Source organism: Hevea brasiliensis, chromosome 14 (assembly GCF_030052815.1).
Source record: "Hevea brasiliensis isolate MT/VB/25A 57/8 chromosome 14, ASM3005281v1, whole genome shotgun sequence".
NCBI classification, from domain to species: domain Eukaryota; kingdom Viridiplantae; phylum Streptophyta; class Magnoliopsida; order Malpighiales; family Euphorbiaceae; genus Hevea; species Hevea brasiliensis.
This window is the reverse complement of record NC_079506.1, coordinates 19351326-19378138: the sequence shown is the minus strand read 5'-3', so window position 1 is coordinate 19378138 and position 26813 is coordinate 19351326. Positions and strand designations below refer to the sequence as shown.

The window sequence follows — 26813 nt, the reverse complement described above, 5'->3', positions numbered from 1 at the left end:
TATTAGAGTCTCTTAAATCAAAAGTTTTAGAGTTTAAATCCTAACCATCCTTATTTATTAGTTGACCTCTGCTTTCAAAGAATGTAATAGCACTTATTAGATTGCTTAAGAATGTATTCTATAATCTTCTTATTTTCCACATACCAAAAAATTATTATTTTATTCATATTTTGATTTTTTGCTATTAAAATTCTCTCATCAACATATATATACAATTAAGCAAACGATCGACTATATTACAATGAGCATGAGAAATATATTCATCAAGGAAGAGTATATATTTAGAAAACCTCAAAAAAGATTGAATTATAATGTTTAAATACCAGCGTTGCAACTTTTCCTCGGCTTTGGGCTTGCACCATCCTCTGCAAGTCTTTAGTTGCAACCTCATCTACCAACTCATCTGCCTCATACACAATATCTTGAAGCCTCCTTAGCCAAATCTTTACTGCAAGGCTCTTCTCTTGCTTCTCCTCAGCATCTATAAGCACCGCTTTGATAGTGGAGAGAGAATTTTCAAACTTCTTCAGATCATCTTTGGCACCACTTATCAATTCAATTTCTTGGAAAGCAAGTGACCCCAACTTTGTTATTACTTGTTCTGCGATACTGAAGGCGACTTCTTCAGCCATTTTTTAAGGATCGATAATATCACAAATTAAAATGTTGGAAGTGAAGGAAAATGAAGAAAGAAAGAGGAAGTTGATGGGTTCTGATAAGTTATGAGGATGTGTCAATATATATATATATGGGAAGTCTAAAGAGAGCATCAGCATTACTTTTGGTAGTAGAAGGAAGCAAGGTATTTATTTTCTCCATTTCAGGAAGTTAAAAGAAAGAAACAAGTAATGAATCAAATCAAAAGCCAAGCAAAGGAAAGGAATATCTATCTGATGATATTTGATGAGCAAGTTGCTCAAAGGAACATTTAAAAATCCAAACGTTTCCACCAATTTACAATTTTATTCAAAGATTTCAGTTTTAATTTAGACCAAATATCCAAACCTTTCAATTTTAATCAAAATTGAACTTCAATTTAGAGAGAATTTAATTTTGTATGCAAGGATTTTGTGAAACAAATCCAAGAATGTTTTGTTAAGTATTCATGTACATATATATGACTCAAGTGTGATGTTATCAATTGGTGTGCTTATAAAAAGAGATCGATTAATTTTCAATTTTCAATTTTAAATAAAATTTCTTTAAAATTAAAAGATTTAAATAATTAATACAAAATTGAAACGTTTAAATAAAATGGTAAATTCATATAAATATTTGATTTTTTTTTGGTGTCCAATTAGCCTTAAAAGAAATATGATTTAAGTGTATATATAATATTATTATTTATAGTCTTTTATAAAGGCAAGTTCCTCAGTGTTGTCAAACCAATCAAGTTCCGTATTTTTGTATGTTGCAATAAAAATAATATATATATATATATATATATATATATATATATATATATTTCAACTAGAAAAGATATCTTGTCGCTCCAGATTTCCCTTATACACTTCTTGGCCACGTGTGCATGGTTGATCCGCCAACTCCTTTCCCCCCCACATCGGGCACACAGGGGACCCTTAGCTGGTGGGACCCACGCACCCGGGCCCACAGTACCTGGCCAGTCTTTGCTAGAAATTCACGCAGGTGTTTGGAGCTTCCAACGTTTCGAACCCGTGACCTCGTGGTGATAAGGGAGGCTCTTATACTATTTCAACTAGAAAAAATATCTTGTCCAGTTGAGGCCCCAGATTTCCCTTATACACTTCTTGGCCACGTGTGCATGGTTGATCCGCTAACTCCTTTATATATATATATATATATACACACACATCAACTCAATTATAATATGATACGGACTACGATAAAAAGGTGCTACTTTAATAAATTTCATTTTGATGGTGTAATTTAATTTTAACATATTGATTTCAAAAAAAAGTGATAGGATTTTAATTTGCAATTCATTATTTATCAAACTTTAAATGCTTCTAAATAAAATAAATTTATCTATTTATAAGTAATAGAATTTAAAAAATTAAGATTACATTTATTTTACGAAAAATATTTTTTAAAAATCATGTTTTGTATTTTTCATTGTTTAGAACATTAAAAAATAACCAATAGAAAATATTTTTTTAATTAAGAAATTAAATTATTTTTAAGAAAAATAATTTTATTTTTTCAAAAAAAAAAACTCATTTTATAAATTTTAATAATTTTTTAAAATGTAAATTATATGTATATAATATAAGAATATACTATTAATTTAAAATTACAATCAAATAATATAAAATATTTTCATAGAATATTTTTTCTTTAAAAACAATGTTTATAAAAAAATATTTTTCATATACGATCTATTTTATACAAAAAAATGTCAAAATTAATATGTACAATATGAGTTACATCTTTTTTCGAAACTTATCTATTTTAAATAAGCTTATTATCTAAATAAATTTAAATATTTATATTGATTATTTTTAAAATTTTTAATTTTAGATAATTTAATTATAACATTCAAAGTTAAAAGATTTTTTTCAAAATTCAAAAATTAATTTGAGGATTTTATCTTTTTACACAGAGAAAGAGAAAGACAAATCAAATAAAAAGAATTAAAAAATGTGACATGACATGTCTCATGGCAATTCAAATTTAAAAAGTCAAAATATTCAAATTATTTTTTAAATTTTGAACAAAAATTCTTTAATTTTGAAAATTATGATCAAATTATCTAAAATTAAAAATAAAAAAAAAAGGCCTTTTAAATACAAAGGTATAACTATATCACTTTTCTACCCAAGAGTTCAAAAATTATAAAATAATCTTATTTACAATTTAACTTAATAATATAAAAAATAGCAAATTATTCTGAATTTTAATTTTATCATTATTATTTCTTGAATATTGGTATAATATTTGAGATTTTATTTTTAGAATATTTATTATTATATTTACTATTATGGATAAATTCTTTCTAATAATGTATTATTTTTTAGATACAATTATACTGTAAAAATATTACATTATTACATTTTTATTAAGAAATATTTAAAAAAATAATTAATAATTATGTAAGTAATAAAAATTAATTTTAATTTTAATAGATCATACAACTATTCAAAATTTTAATACAAATTTAAATTATATTTAACATAATTAATTAAAAATTATCATTATGATTTTAAAATATAAAATTTTAAAAATAAACATTAAATTATATTATTAAAACAAAAAAATAAATAAGTCATGCAACCTGCAGGTAAAATAAAATTTTTTGTGCCACGTTGACTTTTTTATTCGAAGAACCAATTATAAAATTACAACTTGAGTTATTTTTCTTGAAAATCAACTTTTTTTTTTTGAGAAAGAAAAAAAAATCTTATAAAATTTTTTCTTTAAAGAAAAATTTATTGGAATTTTTTATCTTAAAAAATTTATAATATTAGAGGTTATTTTTGAAATTTCATATATTTTTAAATGAAATAAAGGTTAATTCCCCACTCAAATTACCAACGAGAGCCAATTAAGTGCAAATTCTTAAATTTGGTCAATTATGTGTCAATTAAGTTCAATTTTACCTTGAGGCTCTTTATGCCCTCTGGTTAAGGAATAAAAAACTAAATAAAAAATGAAAATGTTTATTTTAATATGAAATGAATCAAATAATTATTATTATTATGTAAATTATTAATTAAAATATATAAAATTAAAATAAATTTAAGTATTTTTCGAATAATAATAATCGAGTTTGAAATAAATTTAAATTTTAAAAATATTAATTAGATTTAATTTTGAGTAGAATGATTTTTCCGGACACTCTGTCTAATGATATCCTTAGCTATAATGGACTTAGAAGGTGTAAAAAACGGCATGAATATAATTGTAGAGGGACAGTCTTCTTTCCATTTGATTTTGCAGTTTCTGGGTAAAAGGATCAACAATTAGGATATTAATAAAAAAACAAAATGAAATTTTGATAAAAATATAGAAACTAAAAAAAATATAAAATATTAAGAGATTAAAATAAAATATATGAAAAATATGAATGAAATTTACACAAAGGTAAAAATATTGGAGGACAAATAATAATTAAAAATAATAATAAAATTTATAGATAAAATTTAATTTTAAAAATTTTAGACGGCAAATAGTAATTTTCTTGAAAAATGACATTAAAATTATGAGTAGTTTTTTTAATTTTAGAAACTTTGTGGAGGGACCATATGGTTTCACCCCTCACTGCTCCCTCGCACTTACTTTGTGCATAAAGACTATTAAATTTATTTATATTAATTTATTTAATAACTAAATTTAATAAAGTATAAATAAAGGCAATAAAAACAAAGTAAACACCATTATAATAATCATGTACGGAATTCTTCGCAACAAAATAGCTTTCCGTCATTATTATTTTTATTTTCTTTTATTCTCTTGTAATAATAATAATAATGATAATTATTATTATTATTATTCATCATTTTCGGTTAAAATAAAATATGTATTGTTTTATTTAATTTTTTATTCATTAACCAGTGCATGAGAATATCAAAGATAAAGCTGGACTTATTTGTCAACTTTCATACTTCAATTGAACCAAATTAAGAATACGGACTACTGATATTTGTCCCATTGACTACTGGTATTCTAAAGAAGTGTTTGTAGATTTCAACGAACAGAGGCTGATAAAGAAGATCTGAAGGGGTGTATTTAAGTGGCGGCTTTATAGGCAAACTTCAGTGGCAGTCAAAAGGCCCCTGAAGTTATCAGCCAGATATTATGAGCCATTTCAAGTGTTGGCAAGGCTAGGTGCAGCTGCATACAAGATACAGCTGCCTTAGACTTCTACTATTCATCCTGTTTTTCATGTCTTAAATAAGAAAATAATTAAGTGACAATCAAACACCAATTCTGGATTTACCAACTACGCCAGATGCTCAGATTGTTTTAGCTCCAAAACAAGTCCTGCAAACTATGGTTATTAACAGGGATCATCAGCAGGTCTCTCAAAGTCCTAATTCAGTGAGTTGGTCTGCCAAGTGAAGATGTAACTTTAGAAGATGTATCCTTCATTAGAGCACAATTTCAAGATTTTCCATATTCTTTGAGGCAAGAATGTGCTAATGGAGAGGGTATTGCATATAGGAGAACAAGGGATAGAAAGAAATAGTTTTGGGGGAAATTGTAATTCAGAAATAGTGAGGAAGTTAAAAGAGTTGTTAGCTAAGAAGTTACAAGTAGTCAGGGAGCTGGAGTTTGCTCGGGATAAACAAACGGCAAACGTTACAAGGGAATAACTGTATATAGAGTAGCTATATACCAAGGAAGAGATTCATTCAAGAATTAGTACTCCTGAATCACTCTCCCTCCTTGAATTCTCTCTAGTTCTCTTCTATTTCCTCTCTATCTCTCTCTAACTTCTTCTATTTCTGCCAAAGTTCTACTAAAATCAGATTGTTAGGATCTCAAAACCTAACAGGAATTTCCAGTTTAAGAAGAGTGGAAGACAAATTGAAAGAAATAATCATGCACACACATTAGATATTTCAAACGTACATGACCAAGTTGGAAGAAAAATGAAGTCATTCAGTTAACCTTCCAATCACCTAGTTCACAACCCAAAAGAATTTCCCATCTCTTCTTTCGTTTTTTTTTTTTTTTTTTGTCAACTTACAACTGGGAATAAATTTATTTCCCTTCAGAACATCAGCGTAAAAAGGACGTAGCGGGAAGCTTTTTTGATCTGAATCTACAGGAAGTATATCTCAAGGAAGTCTGTCTAAAACACCAGCTTGTATTCTGATTGCCTGATTCTATAACTTAGTCCATGAAACTACACAGCATTTTATTGTGTAATGTACAGAAATCCGCAAAATAATTAAAGTCTGGATATAACTTGTTAATGTTGCCTTCTCTCTTTATTGGTTCTTCAAAACGCCTTAACAGATAAACTCTGACAATATATCAATCCATGCGTCAGGAACACCAGGTAGGCACCAATGCATGCAATTCTGACCCCAGATTGCCATTGGCATCCTTCTTCCCAAACCAAATTGAAGGGTGTGCATGTGCTCTATAATCGCTCAAATGAGTTAGATCCAGTGAGTGGATATCCGTGCATTGCAATGTCAGTTCAATTGCATGATCAATTTGTCTTGCTTCTTTATTAACTTTATTTTTGCTGGGATCAAACCACAAATCAAGCTGTCCAGGTATCAGTATGCAATATCAATGAGGAAATATAAATAAAGGCAAGATTAGAACTACTGACACACTATGAAGGGTCATGGTGTTGAAGATCAAATTAAAATTTTGTTCAAAATTTGAACCTGTGGTGTAGCATTTCAGTACAGGTTAATACTTTGTCATTAGTTATCACACTTGGTAAGAAAGCATAAAGGGTGAATTGCCATCAACTTATTCATACCTCATTTTCGTTGAGGGCCTCACTGAACAAGCAACTTCCATTTTGGTTCCACTCACTGCCATAAAAATGCCGCTGTGATTGCAGACGCCAAAACTTGAATGTCTTGCCAGGAACTTCCTTTTGTATATATGAGACCATATTCTCAAGAACAACTTTAAATCCATCAAACAAACCAAGGGGAGGAAGTATCTGTTGGCCAGCATGATAAAAAACAAAAGGCGTGTCATTTGGAAATTTGTCATTACCCCATCTATTCCAGATGAAATAATATAATTTAAAGATGCATTTAGACACTTCAAATGCATAACAAGAAAGAACAAGCAAAATAGCAGATCTGCCAGTACAAGGATGCAAAAAAGTGAAAGTAATTAATCTTAATCTAATTCTTTGCTCATACATGGTTGAGCATTTCAGATTCCCTTTACAAATATTCCTCTTTCATTTGGTATTCATTTCCCTCAACTTCCAGCTAGCATGCTTCTAGCATTCTACTATTCCCTTTACACATAATAGACCTTTGCATCATTGTAACTAGATCATTCTGCACACATATCACGTAATGTTTTAACAGTCATCCTACTAGTATTTTATCATAAATGTCCTCAGATACTTTCCCAATTTCTTCTGAGCTCATAATTTGAATACACCACAATTACATGGGCATTTTGTTAATGCATCAAAAGTAAATGCCATATGTGAAAGTAGAATGAAAACTTTATTTTTTAAATACCTTTTGATAAGCAATAATTTTTCTGAGTTATATCAGGTAATAAACCAATTTTCATTTCTGGGAATTATACTTAGAGTCTCCAGAGCAAAAACTAAGTTAAAACCATGTAGTTACATAAAGTGAAACCTAGATGGTTGTAAACTACTTGTGAAAATACTTTGTATGTTTTTCTTGAATTGTTAGATTTAGAATAAATGAATATTGTGTCAAGCTCTACCAAATTAAAGGAACACCCTACGGCTGTGGACTACAGGCAAGAGAATTAATGTCCAAAAGAGAAAGAGGACAATGAGAGTTGAGAAACAGCAATACAAAATAATAGTGATTGACAAGGACAAGAACATTGCAATACAAGACAAGAACATTGCAATACAAGACTCCTTACCTGTGAGTTTCACATAAGAATGTAAGACTATAGACATATCTAGTCGTCCCTAAGTGTTCCAAATCATGTCATAAACCAAGCTGCCATTTTTTTTTTCAATGAATCTGCAATAATGCAGATGAAATGCCAAAGCATTAAAAGGTGAAAGAATCAGTTCATTAGCGAGGAAATTACCAATGCCCAGTATTAAATATGAGAACATCATAAAAATGATTGACGGTGGGTCATTCATCTGCAGGTGCGTCATCATCTACGCGATATGTTTCCTTCTATCCATCATTCGCAAGTGCAACTGTTTTGGCTGCCACCTTTATTTGATCAGTGATGAGCAAGTGAGGTTGTCATTTTCAATATTTAAAAAGGAGAAAGAAAAAAGTGATAACATTGTATTCCGGTAGAAGGGAGCCATAAGATTCCAACAAAATGCATTCAGGACCAAGAAATGCACCAGAACTAAACAAGCCTAGTTGACAATTATTCAGTAACGCCTATTTTGATGGCAATAAAACTTACTATTTCTATCTGAGAAGATTTATATGGCAACAAGTTTGTGCATTTTTCCTGCCAATATGGGAATCACTGGCACATACTGAGAAGGTACAAGTTCAAGCACAATAAATTAATAAATAAATATAACTCACTGATATTTGGCGAGCAAAGCAGCCCCATGATATGCCACGGTGACATTGAATTTGGGAAAATAAGCACCTCTCCAAGGCACCTTCTTTCTCCACCTCCTCGCACCAGCATCAGCCACTCTAAGAATACACAAAAACGACACCAAGAAATTCTCATTTAAAGAATCGCCAACAAATCCAATGTTCCTATTTCTCATTATCCCTAGAAATCTCTGCGGATCAATCCGTGGCAAATTGCATTTTTGGGGCACCCATTTCCAGGAATTAATAAGACCCATGTTGTCTCTGTTGTTCCTAAGGCAGTTCCAGGCGTTTCTATGAAATGGGCAGGACTCATCGTAAAAGGGTTTGGGAGCCTCAGGGTCTAAGACCCAGTGGCCTTCGAAGAGATTGCAAGTTGAAGAAGGAGAAGGTGTGGTGATGGATGTGGAGGAGTAAGGGAGGAGCGAAGTGGAGTAGAGATAGAGGAGGAGGACGGAGAGGAAGATGAGGCAAGGGATTGTAGTAGGAAGCTTTGAAGGCATTGCAGATCCACCATCTGAATGGTAGAGGAGAGACGGGGAGAGAGTAGAGCTCGAGTTAAGACTCTGTTTGGTGTTTTCAATTTTTCAAGTGGAAAGTGGAACGAGATTTTCTGTTTTTAATTTTTTTTTTCCCTTAACAATTTCATCTTTGATTTTTGAGAAATAATAATAATAATAATAATAATAATAATAATAATAATAATAAAGGGTTAAAAATATACATCTTATGAGTAATATTATTTTCAAAAAGTGTTAGAGGTTATATTTGTAGTTTTCGAAAATAAATAATAAATAATAAAAATAAAATAAGTAAATAAATAATAAAAATACATAAATAAATATATATTTGTACCTAAAATCCAAGAAAAAAAATTAAAATGACCCCTTTGAACGATACAAGAATTTATTTTCTTTTGTTAATAATTAAATATCATTTTAATATATGCGTGTAAAAAAATCTATTTAAAAAAATTATTTTTATAATAAAATAATAAATTGACATATTTGTATAGTAAAATAAATCTATTTTTAAAACTTAACAGCCTTATTGTCTAATGAGTTAAAATAGTATAGACCTTAATCTTTTGTTATTTCCTCTGCATTGCAATGTTGTCTTCAAGGTGTCCGTTAAAATTCACAGATGTTTAAAAACTTTGAAATATAAACTAAAAACTTTGTAAGACAATAAGAATCTCTTACATCATTTGTAGGGCTGAGTAGACTTCGGTTGAAACTAAAAAATCGAACTGAATCGAATTAATTTGATTTTATATTATAAAATTTTAATTATTTAAGTTCGATTCAATTTTGAAGAGAAAAAAATCGGTTAAATCGAACCGAACAGAATAGTAATTTATATGTTTAAATCGAATCAAATCGAATCGAATTGATTTATTTTTATGGGAAATTTATGAATCATATTTAATTATATATATTAAATATATAGAGCAATTCGGTTCGATTCGATTTTTCACTTATTTTGATTCGGTTGGGTTTCTAAAATATATAATTCAATTTTTATAATTTAATTCGGTTCGAACCGAATGCTCACCCCTAATCATTTGGTGACAATGCTTGAACTAGTGATTCAAATAAGAGTTTCTATAGATTTCTTAACCGTAGATTTCAAGTTGTCTCAACTTTAGCAATATCTATAAAATATAAAGAAAAATGCTTGAGGGATCAAGTTGATCCGCATTAATTGTGGAACAACAGGGATAATAAAAGTCATTTTATGTATAAAAATTAAGTCATTTTACTAAAATATCCTTTAAATTATTTTTATGGGAGAATACAAATATTTGAAATTTAAATTTTAAATTGTGTCTGTTGCATTTTTATTATAACTACAAATTTTAATACAAATTAAAAGTTTCTTGTACTTTTTCTCTCATCTTTTCTTTAATCAACAATTTTCTTTTTTCTTAGAACAAGGTTTACACATTTAAAAAAAAATATTTATGTAAATTAAAAAAACTTAAAAAATAAAAATAAATATAAATAATATATTTTATTTATTTATTTTTATGTGTAAATTAATATTTAAAAAGTATAATATATATTACTTTATTATAATTAAACAGATGATCAATCTGAATTTAAATTGATTAAATTAACTCAGTTAAACTAACAATATAAATTTATTAAATTGATTTGATTAATGTATATATGATAATAATTAATTAATTAATATTATAATTTCAAATGAATTCAATTGACTTAATTAAAAAAATATTTCATATAAATAAATTATATATTTTTACTCAATTAAATCAATTAAATGATTAATTCACTAAAATATATTATCAATTTAACATTTCACATATTTAATTAATTCAGTGGACTGAAATATATATTCAATTGAATTATTTAAATAATAATTGTTATAGTTGATCTAAATATATATGAATAATTGAACATAATGTGATATGTCGTATACTCAATTGAATTAATTAACTAAAATATATCTTCAATTGAATCATTTAAATAATAATCGTTACAATTAACTCAAAATATATATAATCAGTTTGATTCAATTGACTCAAAATATATATGGTCAATTGATATAATATGACATGTTACATAATCAATTGATTCAATTTACTCAATAATAACTGTCACAATTAACTCAAAATATATATAGTCAGTTGATTCAATTGACTCAAAATATATATGGTTAATTGACATAATGTAACATATTAGATAATCAATTGATTCAATTTACTCAATTAAGAGCTTAATTAACAAAAATATATGATTAATATAACATATCAAATACTCAATTGACTCAATTAACTAAAATATATGATTAATATGACATGTCACATACTCAATTGATTCAATTAACTAAAATATATATTTCATTGAATCATTTAAATTATAATTGTCACAATTAACCTAAAATATATATGATTAATGTGACATTGTACATAATCAATTGATTTAATTTACTCAATTAAATATTCAACAGACTAAAGCATATGATCAATATGACATGTTATATACTCAAAATGATTCGATTGATTTAAATATATATTCAATTGAATCAATTAAATGATAATTATTATAATTGACTCGAATATATATGATCAATGTGATATTATACAAAATCAATTGATTCAATTAACTCAATTAAAAGCTTAATTGACTAAAATAAATTATTGAAGTAATATGTTACATACTCAAATTGATTCAATTGATTTAAATAGACATTCAATTGAATCGGTTAAATGGTAATTTTCATAATTGGCTCAAATAGATATGATTAATGTGACATGTCACATACTCAAATTGATTCAATTGACTCAAATATATATTCAATTAAATTATAATTTTTGCAATTGATTCAAATGTACAAAATTAGTGTGACATTACACATAATCAATTTGATTTAATTAACTCAATTAAAAACTCAATTGACTAAAATATATGATTAATGTGATATGCAATATACTCAAATTAATTCAGTTAACTCCAATATATACATTCAATTGAATCAACTGAATTATAATTTAGCAATTGACTTAAATATATATGATTAATGTAACCTTGCATGTAATCAATTGATTCAATTAACTCAATTAAAAGCTTAATTAACTAAACATATAATCAATATGACATGTCAAATACTCAAATTGATTTAACTGATTTAAATATATATATTAAAATGAATCAATTAAATTATAATTTTTACAATTAATATAATCAATGTGACATATCACATGCTCAGTTTATTTGATTTATTAAAATATGTATTGAATTGAATTCATATAGGTCCATCTTATTTACTCAAACCAAACAAGCATATTAATGTATCTATCACTGTCTAATTCAATTTTGTATCATTTTAAATTAATTTTAAATTGAATAATAATTATTTAATTTAAATTAAATTAAAATCATTTTTGATTAAAAATAAAATAATTAAATTTAATTAAAATCAAAAATTAAAAGTGAGATGAATAATTTGATTTAATTAAAATTAATCCTAATATTAACCGGTCTTTTTTTTTTTAACTAAACTAGCCATATTAAATGGCAATGGCAAAAAATTATGCATGTTGTACCTTACACTTTTTATGTAACATACATGATTTTTGTCAATTGGTACAAAGTTGAGGAAAGAAAAATAAAAAAGCCTCCAAACGATAAATATTAACTAAGAGAAAATTGTTTCATCACAAATATTGGCTAAAGGAAAAGGTACAAGTGAATTATACTCTTTAAAGCTTTAATAAAGTAAAATTAAAATAAATTTTCAAAATTAAAATTTAAATATTAAGTATATGTTATTAAAATTTAAATAATTATATATATTTTCTTCAATATGTGTAGAGAAAATACGTGTAGATAAGAAGTTTAATTTTTTTTTTCTTGAAAATGAAAACATAATTTATTACTATTAGCTAAAAAAAGATGATACAGTTGAAGGGAAAATATTGAAAGAGGAAAGAGTAAAAGATAGAGGGATATTTTAGCTCAAAAAATATAAAGGATAAACAAGATATTTTATGTTGCTAAAAATCTTTTGATCCATATTAATTGTGGATCCACTTGATCCCTCAATCATGATCCAAATATAAAAAAATATCATCTAGTAAGTGTGCTGGGATATTCCCAACATGTCCACTCTGATGATTAAGTTAATAACAAATAAATAATAAAAAAAATTAATGAAAAAAAAATAAATGATCATTTAGCTAATATTATTTATAAATTATAAAAAATAAGTTGTATTTTCAATGTTACATATATTTAATAAATGTTTTAAAATAATTATTTATTATTTACAGCTTAAATCAACACTTCAACTATTAGAATTTAACAAATGAAAGGTACAAATGCCATTCATAGATTACTATAAATTGCCTATATGGAGAATAATCAAATTTGTAGAATTGTGCTTCCAAGCATGTAGGAATGAGAACCAAACTAATTAACCCCTTTAATTAAAGACAAAAGTAGCTTCGGATTCTTGATGTTTGAAGCACTAACTTACCAGAATTAAAAAATAGCATAAGATTCTTGATTGTTTCACTTTCCATATCCATCTCCAAAGACATGTATCACTGCGTCATTAAATAAGATGAAGAGTAATTTACATTTTGTTAGAGAGGTTTTCTATTTATGCTTATAAAATAGTTCAAAGTAAAATCTAGAAAAATCATATAAAAGAATTGAGCATTGAAGGCAAAATAATCAAGACCATGGAATTACTATCATTTAAGAAATGAAAAGAATTCAATTTAATAAATAATAATTCTCACATATTTTTTGTGGTAAATTTCAAACTTGAGATCCTCTATATTATATTACTCTTTCCTCTGAATCTGTCTCTCCATATAAGCGAAATTGAGAATATTCCTCTGTCAATATAACCATGGTTAGAATATCTACTTTTAAATAATTTAAATTGAAATTTAAAAGAACAAATGAATAAAAAAAATAATAATAACCCTCAAAGGCCATTAATTTTTTTTTTAATTGTTAAGATATGAACTGAAGTTAATTTTCAAAATAGAAGCAGCTTGAGCTGCAGCAGAACAATGTGAGAAGGAAGTGCACGTAAAAATCGTGAGGGTGTCAAAAGAAATACAGAATAAGAAATGGAAATTGGAATATTCAAAAACCTGGAGGTTCAATCTCGAGATTAGGGATGTGAGCAATCTTTGGCCAATCCACACCCTTTTCCTTCGTACATCTTGCAGACAACTTGCCGCTTCCTTCAATCTTCAACTTCTGTAAAGAAGTCAGTAAATGCATTCCCTCAGGCAGCGATCTCAAATTAGGGCAATAGGAAATTTCTAGCCGTTGAAGTGAGGTGAATTTGCTTATCCAATCTGGTAAAGCCATCAAACTATAACAACCATAGATGATGAGCTCTTGCAGGTTTGTAACAAATTGAAGCCCCTTTGGTAGAGATTTCAATTCTGAAAGAAATCTAATAGAAAGAGATTGAAGACTCCTGAAACTTCCCCATTCAATGACTTCACCATCATCTACAATAAGCTTGCGGCAGCCCCGGATTTGCATTTTTGAAAGACAAGGAAATTGAGCAAGTTCAACCCCACTCCTCTTCTTCCTCCACCATCCTCTCAAATTATAGCAATCATTGAGTTCAATCTCTTGCAGTGATGGGAATAATGTAATTGATGGCGATGCCAAAAAGGAAGGCTCCTCATCTGATACATACTCCAGAGAAACAAGTTCTTCAAGACAAAGGGTTTTTAGAGAAGGGAGTTGGTGCAATGGCGGTAGCTGCTTCAATTTTTTACAATGAAAAAGCTTAATTTCTACTAAATTTGTGATAGAAGACAACCAACTTGAAAATCTCACACCCATGAAAGATTCCACAACCAAGGATTGTAAATTTGGATGAGGCTCAAGCTTTTCTAAAAATAATTCATTCTTTTCAACTCCAGTCTCCTCGTAAAGAAAAGAATAACTCCAACGTAACACCAAACACTGGAGGTGTTTCTTTTCCCTTAAATTCACTTGGTTGGACTCTATCTCAACATTTTCCACATTTATAAGGTCATGGAGGACAATCCTTCCCTTAAGTTGGTTTAGGCTATTCAATTCATTTAGCATAGCCCCCTTAGAGCCTTCATCCCATGCCACCACAAAATCTGACAGTTGGCGAAAACAAGTTAATTTCCCCAATCCAATTGGCATGCATCTTAGGCTCTCACATCCATTAATCATGAGGCACCTAAGGCTGATCAATTTTTCTATATCTCTCGGCAATTCTCGAAGCCTTCTACAATATGAGAGTATTAGAGTTTGCAAGTTTTGCAAATTATTTATGGACTTTGGGAGCGTTTCCATCTTACACCTAGAAATGTCAAGATATCTCAAATACTTCAATCTTGCTATTGAATTTGGTACTCGCTTTATATTCCACCCTAAATGCAAGGCACGTAACCTTTGAAAATTTGAACCCCTTTTAAATGTTACACTTTCAGGAAAACTTTTAAAAAATAATGTTTTCATGCCCTTAACTTTAACCAACATCTCAATTTCATTCAAAGAAGATGGCCAATATACATGATGGATTCCTTCGCAAACATTCTCTACTGCAAAGTACCTATCCTTAGCTATTGATTGTGCTAGATCATGGATAAGATCATGCATTTTATAACCATCCATACTTTCTGACTGATGGGAGAATGATCGACATAATAATTCATTGAAGTACTGATCTCCAATATCCTCTAAATCGTCATCCTTACTTGAACAGACAATGTATCCTTGTGCTATCCACAAATGAATCAATGTTTTTTTATCGAATTTGTAATCTTTGGGAAACATCGCACAATAAGTGAAACATTGCTTTAAATAAGTGGGCAAGTGATAGTAACTCAACTTCAGCACAGAAAGAACATTCTCATTCTCACTTGTTTGAAATGACTTCAATAAGTCACTTTTTAAAATGGAAGACCACTCACTCTCTTTAGTTTTCAAACGCATGAGGCTTCCTAAACTCCTTATTGCAAGTGGAACTCCTTTACATTTCTCTACCATCTCTTTTCCAATTTTTATTAGGTTAGGATTCATCACTGCACCATGCCCCTCTCCAAATGCTAATTTTTCAAATAAATCCCAAGCCTCATTTTCTGCTAGACGTTGCAAAACATATGGGGAATCCACACCCATGACTAATGCAGCTATTGTGCTACGAGTGGTGACTAGAATTTTACTTCCACGGGCACCCACTAACAAGTAAGCTTTCAAATCGTCCCATTTTTTCTGATCTTCATTCCATACATCATCTAACACCAGCAAATACCTCTTCCCTTCTAAATTCCTTTTAAGCTTTTTATGCATTTGTTCTAGTTCTAAGTTACGAACTTCCTCTTCAGTTGCGCATTCAAGGATCTTCTTAACTAGCAATTTCACCTCAAATTCATCAGAAACACATACCCATATCTTCTTCTCAAAGTAATTTTTAACTTTCTCATCATTATACACCAACTGGGCAAGTGCAGTCTTTCCTAAGCCCCCAATACCAACAATTGCATTCACAGAAACATTTCCTTGACTACTAGTTGGATTCAACAATGACTGAATCATTTTTTCCTTATCTTTTTCCCTTCCTATCATATCAGATATCAGTACAGAGGATGTCTCCCTTCCACTTATTCTTTTATCTCTCACATCTGTTACTATTTCTCTCTTCATTAAATGGAGGCTAGAAATTTCATTTTCCACCTCGTTTAGCTTCTGTCTAATGTCCCGAACTCTATGGCCCAGCTTTGATCGAAAGCGAATTTGATTTGAGGAAGAAAAAAGGTTGCATACCTATAAACAAAAACATATTTAAATATTTCTTCCGTATAATTTTTAAAAATTTTTGAAAATAAAATTATATTCAACCCATTTCTACATTGTTAAAGACATTCAATCTCCAAAAATTTAAATGAGAACCAAATCAACAATTGTTATAATCAGAAATAGATTTGTTTCCATTGCTGATTAGAAATGAATCTATTTCCAATATGTTTATAATCAGAAAAAATTAAAAAAAAAAAAATTTATATTTAGAAAACCTGATTTTATTTCCATTTCTAATTATAAATGGACACCCATTTCTAATTAATCAGGATATAAATATTTATTTTCAAACCGTTTAAAAAAAAATAAATTTTGAATAAATTAATAAATTACTAGTAAAATGACAATAAAATTATTAGAGTGAATTTTACCTACATATGAGTACGTACACTCAATCAATTAATAATAGTTATTTTGATTAAAATCATGATGGGGCCCACTTAAAAATATATATATATAAAACTTTTTATTGATTTAGTGTTTATACGCCGTAGTATAGTTAAGAAATTTCTAAATTATTAAAAGTATAAATATAAAAATTTTATTGAATTACTAAAAAATAACTATAAAAATATTATTACTAATATTACTAAAATACTGGATAATTACATTATTAGAAAATATTATTAATAAATTACTAATAAAAATAAATTACTAACTTTTTCAAAAAAAAAATACAAAGTAAAAATTAAAATAAAATTACTATAAATATAATAAATAAAAAATTACTAAAAATAAATAAGTAATAAAATATTTTTAACTAATAAATGATAAGAAATAAAAATTATTAGTAAAAAATACTAACAAAAAATAAATTAGTATTAAAAAAATCCCTATGAAAATAATTATTACAAACAAATTACTAATAAAAATTGAAAAAAAATATATTTCTTATATTATTAAAATTAAATATTAAAATAAATTTTTAAAAATAATTAATAAATGACTAATTGATGCGTCCCAACCGCAAGTGCACGGGTCGTACAAGTAGTATAGAAAAATATCGATCCCACGAGGAGTTGTGTTAATGATTGAATTTTCGATATAAAAGTTGACTAAATTAAAGTATTTATGAAATTAAAATAATGAATTAATGGGTAATGGAGTATGAAATCTAAATGTGCAAAATTAATATTCTATTCAACAATGTATTAAAAATTGCATCAAATTGAAGTAAGCAAGTTCAAATATGGCAATATTAAAATGGTAAGCAATTAAATTCGATTAGAAATTAACAATGGTAAAAAGGCGATTCCGGAGTTCGGGATTTCATATTCGAGCTATTTTGGGATTTTAAATTGGTTATCCAATCTTGTGAAACTTATGGTTTTAAGGAGATTAATTCTTAAATCCTTCGAATACCCTTTCGAGTGAGACCAAGAGTGCCTTAATCAAACTAATCCTACTTTCGTGGAGTTAGAATTAATTAAAACCCATTAAGTTCTTTAATTAATCTGTGAATCCTCTTAATCCTTAGTCTATTTCTAGATCTAAGTTAATTAAGTCCAATTCCTTGATTATCTATCACAAGGTCTTCTCCTTTCGGTGCTTCAACCATGGATTAAGAACATCACTTAATGGGATCCTACACTAAGCATGTCATTAAGCATACAAGAAATGAATAAAACTCATTAGGACCACAAAATATGGATTACCCAATCAAAATCCACAAAATATCTCAAATATTACAACCCTTACTCCAGAATCAAAGTAAACTACTCACTATCCATAATGCTTACAAGATATGATGAGTTTAAATGGAGATAAAGCTTTAATCTAAGCTAAGAAGTAAGAAATTAAACACTAGAAATGTAGAAAAATGCAAAGAAAGAAAGAAATCTGCAAATCTTGGTTTAGAATGGTGTGGAAGGTGGAAATGGCTCTTCAAATTCTGCCTCCCTTCTCCTTTCCTTTTCTGCTCCTTCTCTCCCCTCTAAAAATGGGAAAATGAGACTATATATATCATTTTTCTGACATGGAGCCCTAAAATAGTATGTTCTAGGAGGAATACATTAAGGGAATCTTCTGCCAGCTCATTAATGCACTTTTTATGGGACTGCATAAGTGGACTGCATAAGTTATCTGATCCCTTATGCGATTTTACTGGTTCTGGGTCACTTATGCGAAGCTGCATGACTTGGTGCATAAGTTATGCACAATTTCGTGAATATGCATAAGGGAGGTGAGAATGTGCATAAGCTATGCAGTCTCCTTATGCACATTTCGGCTGGTTCTGGAACAGTGATCTTCCTCCTTATGCAGATCTGCATAGCTTATGCGGCAAGTTATGCACAGTTTGGTCAATGCATATTTCAGCTTGAAAACTTGTTTTTGACATCTTTTTGCTGTAGAAGACACTCCTCAATGGCAAAATTCTCTTTAGTCCTTCAAAAACACCATTTTTCCTACAAAACAAAGTAAAAATTACAAATTAGTGCAAAATTGACAACTATGAAAAACTAACTAATTAACTAATGAAATTAGCTAAAAATGACTAATAATCAAATAAAAAGGGTTATAAAATTAGACCTAAATAACTATGCAAAATGTATGCATCAAATACCCCCAAACTCAAGCTTTTGCTTGTCCTCAAGCAAACTTTAAAATGTGGTGCAAAGTTTCTAGGGGTGCCTTATCCAAAGAGTTATGAAAATTACCAATTAAAGTAACTTAACACACTTTTAGCCATACCAACAATCCATATACCCATCCTTCAAAATGCAAAGAATCTAATGCTTATCCAAGCTTTCACCGCTTAGCCATCAAGTCAATTATCATTCAAAATCCCCAAACCAACCAATCAAAAGAGAGAGTCATGCTCAAAAGGAATTCTAGAACAATCAATAGTCAAAGTGTCTCTATATAGAATGATGAAATTGAATGAATGAATGAATAATTCTCCAATCCCATAGGCAAATTCCCTACTCCTATCTCCACTAATGTAGCAAGTACTATCAAGAGATCAAAGGTCTTTTTAGGGATGTAATGGGGCCATGGGGTTCAAAATGAGACTAAGAAGAAAGATGGGTAAAAAGTATTCAAAGCATGAGAATATTTTCAATTTTTAAACATAAGGTACACTTCTTATTTTATTATAATTTTTTTTCTTTTTCTTCTTTTTTTTTTATTTATTTTTTGTATGGAGGAGAGAAGTACACAATGAGGATTGTCAAGTGCTAGCATAGTCTACAAAACACATAAAAAAAAATGGAGGGACACTTTGATATTTTAACTTATATTTTGCATTTTCTTTTGATGATTGTCCCTAAAATTGCCACCCCCAAACTCATTCCTTTTAATACTTTGGGTGGATTTCTTTCATTTTGAATGGCAATAGTGAAAAACACATATACTAGCACTTTTACAAGATGACAAGCATTTCTTCTCCCTTTTATTGTATATATTTTTCTTTTCTTTTCTTTTCTTTTTCTCTTTTTTTTTTTATGTACCTAATATTGTAAATAATTATTCTCATGAAAAGGGTTGTAGTGTTTGGTTCATTGGCTAGGTAGTAATAAGGGATTCAAGAAAAATTAAGGATAAAAAGGCTCAAAAGGGGTTTGCAAGGGTCAATTTTAATTAGGAAAAGGGCCAAAGGTTTAAAATGAGAAGGTTTAAATCAAAGAATGCCTAATCATCTCTCTTTTCAAGTACAAGCTGGTATTTCGCCTTGAAAGGTTTAGAAAATTTGTTCTAGGATTGGTGAGACATCATTTGACTACCTTATATCCAATAACTCCCTCTAAGCACTCCAATCTCTAAAGGACTAGTTGGGTGGCTTTTTGGCTAAGAAGATATAGGCAAGGGATAGACACTTCAAAACTTTGCACTTTTTAGGAAACTTTCAATCCACAAACCCAACTAAAAGGTGAGTCAAATCACTCTCATAGGCACATTTTCAATACTCAAGGGATTTGGCAAAAGATTTTAATGCATGGTGCATGATTCCTAAAATGAGTAATGCATGAACTAAATGGAGGGAATCTATTTGTATGCAATTTGTACAATTTCTAAGTGATGTATAATGTGTGTAAATGTGTAATGAATATGTATGTATGGATGTATATGTAAAATATTTACAATATATGTAAATGAAATGGGATGAGATGCTCTTATACTCAAAATGTGAAAAATAAAGCTAAAAATCAAAATATGCACCCCCAAACTCAAAATTAGACATTGTCCTCAATGTCTCAAACAGTAGATAACCAAAACTCAAAGCAAATAATATTGACCAGGAATTGTAAAAATTAAGAGCAAAAAGAAAGAGTTACCTGGTATGAGAATTCAAGATAAAGGGATGCATAAGAAGCTGCACAGGTTATGCAGAGTTAAGTGCTGTCCAGAGCATGTGCATAGGTAAGGTGCATAAGCCATGCGGTGCTGCATAAGATGCAATATATGTTGCATAGGCTATGCAGGACAGTTGCATAAGGGAAATACAACCTGTGCAGTTCTGTAGAAGTAGCAGAAAGAGTTGCACAGGCTATGCAAAAGTTGTGCATGAGGAAATTCATAGCTGTGCAGTGTATACAAAAGCTGCTGCATGGGAATTGGCAAGGGGAAATGTACAACCAGCAGTAGAAGTATTGAAATATAGACAGAGTATGGGCAAATATGTACAAAAAGGCAATAAGTGCAATAAAAAAAATCAAAGAAGACTAATGTAATAGCTATCCAATAAAACTGCAAAAGAAACAGAATTTAAAAGAAACTAATTCAGAACAAACAAACATAATCCAAAACAAACTATAAATGTTTGAACATATGTACAAAGAAAAGGTCCTACAAGATTGAACAAAAGTAAAATAAACACTAATCTATGTCTATTGTTTTTCCTTTGTCCAAGGATGTTGCTAAGGGGCTGGTGGCTGCTGCCGGCTGTCGAAATGATGGTGCTGGAGGAGGTGATGGAGGTGGGGGTGGCATGCCCAAAAAGATCATGAGTTGCTTCACCATCTCCTTCAGTTCTTTCTGTTTTTCCCTGGTTTCCATGACAAGGTCAAATAGCTGATCATGACGATCCTTTAGTGTATCAAGACCACTGTCAAGCTTCCTATCCACAAAGAATATATCATCACTAAGCCTTTCAAGATAGGTGAATAAGGCTTTAGTGTTGAATGCAGGAGGTGCTGTGGATGAGGAAGGTTCATCTGTAGGAGGTATGGGCTGAGCAGAGGTAGCTGGAATGTCTTGTGTAGGCTGAGGGGGTGGGGTAGGTGTAGTAGGGTGCTGTGGAACTGGTGTGAAAGGTTGGGTTTCTGGTTGTGCAATAGGCTCAGTTTCTGCAGGTGGGCGATATCAAAACATGACAGATTGAACCCTGTTTTGGTTAAGTGTGCAGTATCAAAATATGAAGTGTCCTCAAGTGCTGGTATTGAGTGCTCTGCAGGATTAAAACCAAAATGCTTGGCTATGACAGTGATAAGCCCACCCAAAACAATATCACCTATGGATTTGGTGGCAATGTGTAGCACATGTTCACAAAAGAAATAACCAGGAGAAACTTTAACTTTGTGAAATGCACACCATAACATAAATAGTTCAGATTTGCCCACAGCACCAGAACTAGTCCCTCTGCCCAATATGGTGCTAGCCATCAGCCTATGAATAAACCTAAGTGCAGGGTCAAGGATTTGGGATGTTTTGGATCTTCCAGCAGAGAAAGTTTGAGGTTGGTTTGTTATGATTCTCCAAAATTGGGCAGGATTCCAAATGCCCTTGTTGGCTACCTCTACTCCAGTATGTGGCACTCTAAATAACCCATCAACAGCAAAACCCAAAATGCCATGAAATTGATCCAATGACAGTTCTCTATTTTGCCCCAAGCATCTAAATTTCATAATTGGCTTATGGTCTACATCATGCAAATTGAGTGTAGCAGAGAATGAAGAAATAAACTCCAAAACTAGAATTGGATAAACTACCTCTTGCTTATGCACAAATTCTGTCCAACCCATACCATCAAGAAATGTAACTACATTGTCAAATAAGCCAAGAGATTGTAAAGCATCAGCAGATATATACCTAGTAGGTTGTACCCGTCTATCTTTGAGTCTCTTGAAAGCGGCTTTTTGAACCGTATCAGGGAGAGGCCAGGGTAGCCTTGAGACAAATGAGGTTGCCGAAATTGTCTTTTTGCTGGAAGAGGGTGTGGAGGCTGCAGCTTTTGGCTTTTTGGGAGGCGGTTCTGACAATGGGGTGGGTGGGTCTTTGCGTTTGGACAGAGGAGGGGCAGAGGACATGGGTCTTACGGATTTGGACCGGATTTTGCGTTTGTATGTGGTTGGGGGAGGTGGTGGGGGTGTCGTTTGTGGTGGAGGATTGGAAGTGGGGTGTATCGATGACAATGGAGAGACTTCGAGAGGAGAGGCGGGGCGGGAATGTGGAGGGGAATCCATTGCCGATGGAGAAGAGATAGGGGGAAATGAAAATGTAGGGGGAAATTTAGGGTTTTCGTGAGAGAGTGCTAGTGGAGAAGATGGGAGAGAGACGGCGAGAATGCCGGAAGGAATGGAGGTGTAGGGCGGTCGTGGGGTGAAGAGTCGGGAAGTGGAGGTGGGAAGTTTTGTTTGCCAAAAATGAACTTGAATCGGGTTTGAAAGAGATTGCATAAGGAAAAATGATTTATGCATAACCTGTGCACTCTTTTGTACATGTTTCAGAATGATTTAAACTTCAAAGAAATGGCTTATGCACAAGTGCATAGGTCATGCACTGTCCTTATGCATGTTTCGGTGACCCTTAAAATGTTGAGGAGCGAAGTCATGCGGGAATGCATAAGTTATGCACTCCCCTTATGCATCTCTCGGCAGAAGTGGTGTTTCAGAGAATTGGGTCATGCAGAAGTGCATAGGTTATGCACTCTACTCATGCACTGTTCGGCAATTTTTGGAATTTTGGTTGGTGGTCATGCAGATGTGCATAAGCTATGCACTCTGCTTATGCACTCTTCGGTGGGTTTTGAAATTCAGAATTTTTTGTTATGCAGAAGTGCATAAGCTATGCACATTGCTTATGCAGGTCTCGGCAACTTTTGGAATTTTCTGATTTTTGGTCATGCAGAAGTGCATAGGTTATGCACTCTGCTTATGCACCCCTCGGCAAATTTGTATTTTTGGAGTTCTTGGTTATGCGGAAGTGCATAACTTATGCACCTTCCTTATGCACCCCTCGGCAAGATTGATTTTTCTGGGTTTCTGGTTATGCAGAAGTGCATAGGTTATGCACTCTGCTTATGCACCCTTCGGCAGAATTGGAGTTTTTGGATTTTTGGTTATGCAGAAGTGCATAAGTCATGCACTCTCCTTATGCAAACTTCGGTAGAGAGAGAAAATGAAGGATTTGAAGTTATGCAAATGTGCATAAGTCATGCACTCACCTTATGCAAGTTTTGACAGATATGAAATTTGACAAAATGAGGTTATGCAGAGTTGCATAAGCTATGCACTCTCCTTATGCACTTGCAATAAAGGTGAAAAATGGCAAAAATTGTGGTTATGCAGGATTGCATAAGCTATGCAGTTGCTTATGCACAATTCAATAAGATCAAGAATGCAATAGAACATGGATTGCAAGTGTGAAAAATACCCTAAAATGAAGAAATATAATTCCATGAAGCATAAACCACAAGAAATTTTTACTAAAAACACATCAATATATACAAAGTGTATCAAAAAAGCATCACACAAGCATGTAAAAATGGATCCTACATAAAAGACCTTTGAGAACTATGCCATTTTGAGTCAAATTCTGCAAATCAACATTTAGCACATAAAACTCCATAAAATTTGCATGAAGTTGCATCTAACCACAAATGAGAAATGAACTCTCCAAGTTTTGCCAAGAAAATGCAGCATTTCTACCTTGAATTCTACAACCCAAAGAAGCTCAAAACTGCAAAAATGACTTACTTACCACCATATTAACATTATAAGCACAAGTATTAAAAAGTTACACACCCAACCTCACCAAAACACAAGCCATTTGGCTGCAGACACCCTTTTTGCTGCAGAATGTACATTTCCTCTGCATAAACCAGATTGCAGCTCCTGCACAGGTTATGCAGCAAAAACTTATCAGTTCTTTTGAAGGACAAAAAAATTTTTTCAAGTTAAGAATTACTTTCCCAACAGTTCACCAGCCTTTCTTCATTGAATTACATCTACAAGAGACAAAATTTAATAATGTCAAAAATTGAATTTGGGGAGATTCAAGATAAAAACAAAATTAATGAAAATGAAAGTAAATCAACAAAAGCAAAATAAAGGACTTGGGATGCCTCCCAAGAGGGCTGTTTTATAGTCCTTAGCTGGACTTTTCATGAATTTCACTGAAAAGAGGCGAGGGATTGGAGAGCTTGTAAAAGTTTGCTCCCTTTATTGGGTCTCCAGTTATGTAATGCTTCAATCTATGCCCATTGACCTTAAAATTCCCAGATTTTTCACTCCAAATTTCAATTGCTCCATAAGGGAAAACCTTAGAAACTCTATATGGACCAGTCCACCTTGACTTAAGTTTTCCAGGGAACAATTTCAATCTTAAGTTGAACAACAAAACTAAATCACCTTCTTTGAATTCCTTTTTCCTCAGATGCTTATCATGCCAAACTTTAGTTCTTTCTTTGTAAATACGGGCACTTTCATAAGCATCCATCCGTAATTCCTCAAGCTCATTAAGTTGTAACAACCTTTTTTCACCAGCTTGCTTAAGGTCAAAATTCAAGGTCTGAATGGCCCAATATGCTCTATGTTCTAGCTCCACAGGTAAATGACAAGACTTACCATACACCAACCTAAAGGGAGTAGTTCCTATAGGGGTTTTGTAGGCAGTCCTATATGATCATAAAGCATCATCTAGTTTGATAGACCAATCTTTCCGAGAATTGTTCACTGTTTTCTCCAAAATATGCTTGAGCTCTCTGTTAGAAATTTCAACTTGTCCTGAAGTTTGAGGGTGGTATGGGGTAGCTATCTTGTACACTACACCATACTTCCTCATTAAGCTCTCAAATTGCTTATTACAAAAATGGGAACCCCCATCACTAATTATAGCCCTAGGAGCTCCAAATCTGTTTAAGACAAATTTCTTCAAAAATTTCACTACCACTCTAGCATCATTAGTTGGAGTGGCAATAGCTTCCACCCACTTTGACACATAGTCAACCCCAACTAAGATGTATCTATTACCATATGAAGGAGGGAATGGCCCCATAAAATCTATTCCCCAAACATCAAATAATTCCACTTCAAGAATATTATTTAGGGGCATTTGATCTCTTTTTGACAAATTTCCACTCCTTTGACATTTATCACAATTCAACACAAATTTCCTCACATCCTTAAAAAGATTTGGCCAAAAGAAACCAGCTTGCAAAATTTTACCAGCTGTCTTAGAGATGCTAAAATGACCTCCATAATCAGAAGCATGGCAATGATGCAAAACACTCTGTACCTCCTCTTCAGGAATACATCTTCTAATTAGACCATCACAACATCTCCTAAAGAGTAAAGGATCATCCCACCTATAAAACTTCACCTCATGCAAAAACTTTTTCTTTTGTTGCCATGTCATTCCTAGAGGTAAAACTCCACAAGATAGATAATTTACAAAGTCTGCATACCAAGGTAGTTTAGCAACAAGAGAGAAAAGTTGTTCATCCAAGAAAAACTCATCAATAGGGATTTCATCCAATTCTTCACCATCCAATTTCAACCTACTAAGATTATCAGCAACTACATTTTCAGCTCCTTTCTTATCTCTAATCTCCAAATCAAATTCTTGTAGCATCAGAATCCACCTAATGAGCCTAGGTTTAGCCTCCTTTTTACGGAGCAAATATCTGATGGCTGCATGATCTGAAAATATAACCACTTTTGAGTCAATAATGTAAGGTCTGAACTTTTCCAATGCAAAGACAATTGCCAAAAATTCCTTTTCAGTTGTTGCATAATTTGTTTGAGCCTCATCCAGTGTTCTACTAGCATAATAAATAGCATAAGCCTTTTTGTCCTTTCGTTGACCAAGAACAGCCCCAATTGCATAGTTGCTAGCATCACACATAATTTCAAAAGGTAGGCTCCAATCAGGTGGTTGCATGATTGGTGCAGTGACAAGAGCTTGCTTCAACCTGCAAAAGGCATCCAAACACTCTTGGTCAAATACAAATGGTGTGTCATTACTTAACAAATTAGACAAAGGTTTAGCTATTTTAGAAAAATCCTTAATAAAGCGTCTGTAGAACCCGGCGTGTCCTAAGAAACTTCGAATTCCCTTGACA

General features: G+C 31.0%; 1 protein-coding gene and 1 pseudogene across 1 annotated transcript; both read right to left on the bottom strand.

Moving 5' to 3' along the window:
- Positions 1–5508: 5508 nt before the first annotated feature.
- Positions 5509–8805, bottom strand: LOC131173320 (protein trichome birefringence-like 12; annotated as a pseudogene).
- Positions 8806–13822: 5017 nt separating this feature from the next.
- LOC131172846 (putative disease resistance protein RGA3) lies at positions 13823–16511 on the bottom strand. The gene has a single exon (XM_058134379.1). The coding sequence runs from the start codon at positions 16379–16381 to the stop codon at positions 13823–13825; it is 2559 nt and encodes an 852-aa protein (XP_057990362.1). The 5' UTR covers positions 16382–16511.
- Positions 16512–26813: the final 10302 nt, after the last annotated feature.